This window comes from Mesoplodon bidens (genome assembly GCF_964165515.1).
Source record: "Mesoplodon bidens genome assembly, contig: HAP1_SCAFFOLD_398, whole genome shotgun sequence".
NCBI classification, from domain to species: Eukaryota; Metazoa; Chordata; class Mammalia; order Artiodactyla; family Ziphiidae; genus Mesoplodon; species Mesoplodon bidens.
Window position 1 is genome coordinate 267,399 of NW_027672143.1, and position 6,508 is coordinate 273,906.

The 6,508-nt window shown below is 44.7% G+C and overlaps 1 protein-coding gene across 1 annotated transcript in view; it reads right to left on the reverse strand.

Annotated features, from left to right (window-relative positions):
* The window catches only part of LOC308610552 (uncharacterized protein), a gene marked incomplete at both ends in the record, with an annotated part of 39,920 nt that extends 35,870 nt beyond the window's left edge, over window positions 1-4,050 (reverse strand). The window contains 3 exons of the mRNA XM_081259644.1: window positions 304-1,225; window positions 3,083-3,173; window positions 4,041-4,050. Of these exons, the coding sequence (XP_081115770.1) occupies window positions 304-1,225; window positions 3,083-3,173; window positions 4,041-4,050 (1,023 nt within the window). The remainder of the gene's footprint in view (window positions 1-303; window positions 1,226-3,082; window positions 3,174-4,040) is intronic.
* Between the last annotated feature and the right edge of the window lie 2,458 nt (window positions 4,051-6,508).

A 6,508-nucleotide genomic window follows, 5' to 3' on the forward strand; every position in this document is an offset into this window, starting at 1 on the left:
CTCTCAGCCCCCAGCGGGGCGGCAGCCCCCCCACCCCCGCCGCGCCCCTCCCTCCCCGAAGCCCACGCCGGGCCGCTTAGGTTGGCTGCATTTTTAATAACTTACAGCTAGGAAATAAAAACGAAAGCGAGCAAAGCAGCCAAAGTGAAGCGCGAGGCACAAGCTTCGAGGGGTACGCCAGAGAGTCAGAGGAGCCACCCGCCGCTAGTCTGGGCCCCGAGGGAGGGGGCCGACTGCAGCCCGCCGCACGCACGCCCGCCAGCCCGCGCGGCCTCCGCGGGGAAAGGTGTTCCGGGCACTGACCTGAAATCCCCAGCCGGGGAGTAAGCAGGGAGCCTGCGATCCGGCGCTTTGAAGTTTTCCCCGGAGCAGAGTCGAGGCGGCGAGGAGGAGCGACGGGAGGTGGGGTGGGTGGGGAGAGGTGTGCGGGGTTGGAGGAAAGTGGGGTGGCGACGTTGGCGATGGGAGAAGGGGCCGGGCCGGGGAAGCGCGGCGAACAGCAAAGTTTGCCGTCCCCCGCTGCCCGCAACCCGCTGGCGGCGCCGCGCTCGCTCGCCTCCCTTGCCGTCTGCTGCCAGCCGGCTGCCCTCGGGGTCGGCCACGCCGAGGGGTGGGCTCTGGGCCGGGTGGGGGCGGGGGCGGGCTCAAAGCCTCCGGGCAGGTGGCGACAGCCCCGCGCGATCCTCCGGGCTCCGGCGGCTGGGCCGGGCTCAGCAGCTCTCGCGTCGCCGCTGCTGCCGCCCGCGCTCGGGCAGGAGCCCCAGCGCCATGCTGACGATTAGCCGCGAGCGCCCGCTCGGGCTGGGTGTGTATGTGTGTGTGAGTGTGTTGGCCAAGTCTTCCCTGCGCGGCGACAGCGCGGCTTGGGCTCACCGCCCGGCAGCTCGCGGGCTCCCCCTCCGCCGCCGCTGCCGCCTCGCTCCCGCTCTCGGTCGCGGTCTGGGCTCCGGCGCGTCTTCCCCGCTGCCGCCGAGCTCGGTCCGCGTTCAGCAAGGAGCGTAGCTCTGCCTCCCCTCGCCGCTGGGAGCCCAGGCTCCGTCTGCCGCCGCACGCCGCGATCCCAACGCGTCCCCCCTCCCTGGTTCCCTCCTCTTCCTCCTCCCCCTCCCTCCGCCCTCTCGCCCGCCCGCCCGGCCTCCCTCCCTCCCAGCAGCCGCCTCCCCTCCCCCCGCAGGCGCAGCGCTCGGGCGACAGCCAGCCGCCCACCCGCCGCCGCCTACTCCAGCTGTCGCAAGTTTGAGCTCCCCCAGCCTCCGCTCAGCCTCCGCTCAGCCTCCGCTCACCCTCCGTTGCAGCGCCTGGGCGGTGGGGTGTCGGAGCGGTGATTCCCCAAAAAGGTTTGCCCGAGTTTCCCCAGCCGATTCCCGGCGCGTTTCGCCTATCTGGGTTCGAACCCCAGACCACTTGGGTGGCGTCCCCCTCGCCCCTTGTCCTCCCCTCCCCAGCTTGGACCGAGTTTCCTTCCTCCTTTCCATACTTCCTTTCTATTTCCTTTTTTTTCTTTTAGATTCACTTTAGAAGAAATTTTACATCTTCTTAAAACATAGTTCCTTTAGCTTTCTCTTTTATAGGCTAAATCGTCAACATTCAATTTTCTTCATCATTTATATTCGCCAATAAAATACTACTTTTTATGGATTCTCATTTATAGCTCTTTGTGTTATACAGAGTTAGATATTATTAACATATCTTATTTTACATGATTAGAGTATGAGAAAGAGGAGAACAAAAAGAAAAAAAATGTGTGATGTGATGTGTGTATGTGGGAGGGGGGAGATTTATCACACACACATACACACAAACATATTCATATCAAAATAAGGAAGAAGTACTCATAACTATTACAGCCTGCGTTTCTCCAGCTGATCACATGATCATAGCTGGTATGTATAACAAGCTTCTTCCACTACCATCCTGTACACCCTATACCCTCAGCAAGCACTCCTGTTGGTCATAGATTCTTGCCTGCTAAACTTACCCAAACCTTTATTCCTGAAGGAACTGGACCATAGCAGCCCAACCTGAATTATGATAGTTTTCCACTGACTTTAATCATAGGAAATGAAAGTATTAAAAGGCACCCTGGAGGATCTTTTGCATTCCATACAGACCCTCCTTTACCCACATTATTTGGTAGCAACCCAATTTCATCTTGATAGAAGGATCTCTCCAACTAGTGCAGAAACCCCAGTCTTTGCCTGTTAATTCAGAAGTCCCATCTGGCTAGGTCAAACTCTCAACTTCTATTTCAATGAAAGTATTGTCAGGTTCCCTGGCAGAAGCATTATTTTCCTTGGTACTAAGATCTCACTGGACTTAACATCATGGAGATGAGAAGCAAATATTTTGCTAGTGGATCACTTGCAGTGATAGTGGAGGAGCCTCTCCCATTTTCCTCCCTTGATTCCCTGACCCAGGAACTCTGACTGTGGGAGATATAGCACTATATGTGAAGGAATGGTGATCATACAGAACACTCTGGAGATATCACCTCAGCCCTGAAAGGTATTGCCATCTAGCTGGCACCATAACTGAGTCTCCCTTAGACCATTCCACCATTACATCTGTGGCTCTGTAAGGAAAACCATGGTTAGACTAATTAATTCCATGAGAATGGACCCATTGCCACATAACTATATCTCTGTATTTAAGCTGCAGGATATCAATGAGAGAGTATGAACGAATTAATAGAAAATGACTATCATGCAAAGACAAACAAGGGACTTTGTATCTCTTCTGAGGAAGGGATTCATCTGTTTTCAGTTGGACCTGGGATATTTGTACCATGTTAGGTGGAAGCACGACTTGGCTGTTTTCAATATTTGGAGATGAATACAGTTTAAGGAGATTTGCATGGGTTGACAAGGGGTGAGCTATGGTGGCCTTTTGATGTGGCCACTTGGCTAGGCCTTACCACACTTTCCAGCATTCCTTTTCTGTATGTCTCTGGGTAGGGTGGGATATAGCAGAGTTTCTTACAGGGGACTGGAGGGGAAGTGAAGCAGCAGTCATTTTATGTCCTCACTGGTCTGCTGGCTCATCTCATTGGTGAGAGACAGTGGCCAGGCCTGCCATTGCCCACCTTCCACTGGGCCTTCCTTCAGCTTCTTCTACTCTGGGACCAGTGTGGGTATTTAGTTCCATGAGGAAGGGGCTTGACTTCTGCAGGAAAACTACACAGTCAAGGTCAGAGGCAATAAGGGCTCACATAGGTTTCATTCTGTTTTCGTGGCCTCTAGCTTTTTTTTTTTTTTTTTTTGGTGTATGGGTTCCGGATTGTTGCTACTTTACTTTACATCCATATTCTCTCCCTCGTGGCCTACTTTGTGACCCCCAAGCTCCAGGATCAGACACAGTCCTAAGAATTCAGCCTTACACAATTGTCTAGGTCAGACTGTTGCCTGTGTCTGATACTGGAGCTTGGAGTCCACAGGACATGAAGTCAGGGAGAGAAGACAGACAGATGGGCCTCATTTCTTAGTAGTTCTGCTTCTTCTGGGGGACCTATACTGAAATATTCCCTTTGTATTCTGGAAACGAATATTAAGACATTCTTTCTTAGAAATATAGAAGAAAGAAATATGATGTCATTAACTTATCCTTAACTTTCCTAAAGATCCAGAATTATGCTGTGCCTTTTTCTTTGAAAGTCAGAAGTAGCATAACACCCTAAATGTTACTTATTTGCTAGCAATACTTAACAGAGAAAAAGAGGGATAACTTTGCAGTCAGGAGAAAGACAAACGGCTTGGAAAAGACACAAAATAATTGTCAGCTCCTGAAAAAGTCTTTTTTAAAAACGTTTTTCTCTTTTTAAAACGGTAATAACTCCCCACCACAGAGAGGTGCTCTCACACTTACTTCTCCAATATTTGCAAAGCATTCAAGTCCTAAAATGTGCCAACATTTTTCAAACACAGGATTAAAAATAGAGTATTTTTGTTTAAAAATAATTATATGCCATAACATGGAAACAAATAATTCTGTAGTCTTTGGAAAACAATGGTTTGCCTGTGGATAAAGTCACCCTCCCGCCCTACCCTCAGCCATCATGTCAAAGGAACAATAACCTCCTAATGTGTTAAGTTCTCCATGCATTGTGTTTTAAAACAATGCTTTATGAGCACACCATTGGTGAGCTTTCGGCATTATCTCAGTATATGGTACATCTACAGAAATTTTTTATTTATACTCCTGTCCTTTTTTTTTTCCTAAGGTACTTGAAACATTTTGCTTTGTAGTAATTTTTACTTATTTATGTTAAATAATATCATCTTTTGTAAGCCGCTGGTGATTTTGCCTGAAAGGCTGACTGTTGATAAGAAACATTCTTCTCCTTTTATTTGGCTGAGTATTTTGTAACAGAGGAAACATGACACTGTGGTCAGGCATCAGGCTTCAGAGAAAACTACTAACTTCAAAGTCTAGCTCTGCTCCCAGCCTGCTCTGCAACCAACAGCATGCCTTAACCTCTCTGTGCCTTATTTCTTTTCATTGGAAAAACTAAGATAACAAAATATCTACTTCCAAGATTTGTTTTGTAGATTAAATAAGCTAGTTCATGTAAAGTCCTTCACATAGCACCTGGCAAATGCTCAATAGATATTACCCATAATAATATTGTCTTCTGTGCTTGCCAATAAACTATGAAACTATATGGATCTAAAGGACAAGGCTTATAATTAACCAAAAAGAAGGAGTAAAGACCTTAGTTAATAAAAGTAAAATAATGTATCTTTTAAATATAGAGATATTGCTTCTACACAGAAATATTGCTAAAATAATAAATGTCAGACAAATAGATGCACATAACTGTTTTATAACTAGCAGCTGGATCCTTAACTCTCTATAACTTTGAAATGGAGCTGCAAAGTACAATGCATTTCCCTCAGTAGTTTCTCCAGATTCCCTTTGAATTTGTGCAGGGTCGATTGATACATACAAGCACTATTTGATAAAACATATTTTTCAAAAAGTGAGAACAGCACGTAATTACCTCTACATGATATTTCTTTGGTAATTGCAGATAAATTGGTAAAAATATTTCAATTAGGCAAGCAGACTATTGATTGCAACTTACTAGGCTGTAAGAAAAAGTGATTTTTCTCTCAAGTTTTAATATAAGTACTTACTTGTTTTATTTACAACAAATACAAACCTTCTCATTTCAGCAGCTCAAAGTCTTCATGGAAAAATCACATGATTACTAATCCTCAAGACTGACTCTCTGTATTTTTTGCAAGTTTTCGCCTACTTATTATGTTCCTGCTGGGAAGTTCCTAAAAATTACATTTCCTATAACTGGGAGTATTACTAGTTCTTTCTATCAATCTATTTTTAAAGTGCAGAACCTTCAGAACGTTCTGAATATATTCTTTTTAGAAAGGAAAACAAGAAGGTCACAGATTCTTCTTTTTCCTTTAATATTTCTCAACCACACACTCACACACACATTCCCTTTATATCTTACAAATTCATGAGAAAGCTCATTCTGTTTGCAATTTTAATTTTTGCTTTTGTTGACATGCAGTCTTCCTTAAGGGAACTTGATTATCCTTTTATACGGAAGGTAAGCTATGTACTATATTCATTTTAATTGAGGATGCACTGTTTGGAGATTACATCATCTGGTTATTTACATTTTTCCTTTCTTCCTTGAGTTGATCTCAAAGGAAACATGTGTGCATTTATAGTTCATGTATTACTGATAGCTATCCTGTGTATAACAGCATTTATACTCAGCTCTAGTTATAACTTGTTTCACCCAACCAAAACCACACTTTTCTACTGATTATAAGGTTTTAAATTCATCACAGATATCAAAGCGAGAGAGTACAGTGAGACTCAGTAAGCTTATGGAGGGGAGCTGGGGGTTTTATACTTAACTGAGGGAAACTTGATCATTGATGACACTGGTTTATGACAACGTCAGGATGGCATTAGGCAGCTCTGACGTGATAACTCCAGGGCACAATTTTTCACCTATTGGGAGGTAGTGTGAACATCTGAGCAGCTTAGCCAGTCAACTGTGTCTCCCTACAGCCATCATTCTTCCTCGAAAATCTAATGATTCTCTTAGTTCCATGGCAGAATCAGGTCACTCTAGGTAGTTCTATGTTATGTGAACAAAAGAATCACTGAGGATAGTAAAAACTAATTTTAATTTATCAAGGATCATACGTTAAGTATAATATTTTATAAATCAGTTATTTTACTCTAAAATTAGTTGACAATTTTTTCCCCATAATTTGATTGGCACATTTGATAATTTGCACAGAAATGTACATGATAAGTGAACATAATGATGTTAAATAGTGGAAGATTGGAGCTGATGCAAAAAGAAAAGGTAATTAAATATATAGAAATTATAACATTATTCAAATTCCTACCCAATCTGCAATCCTTCCTCCAATTATATTTTTTCTGGAATATAGTCTTTTAAGCCAAAAGCACTTAGAATGGTCATTTTAGAGATTATGAGAGAGGAATTATAGCCCAGAGAAAACCT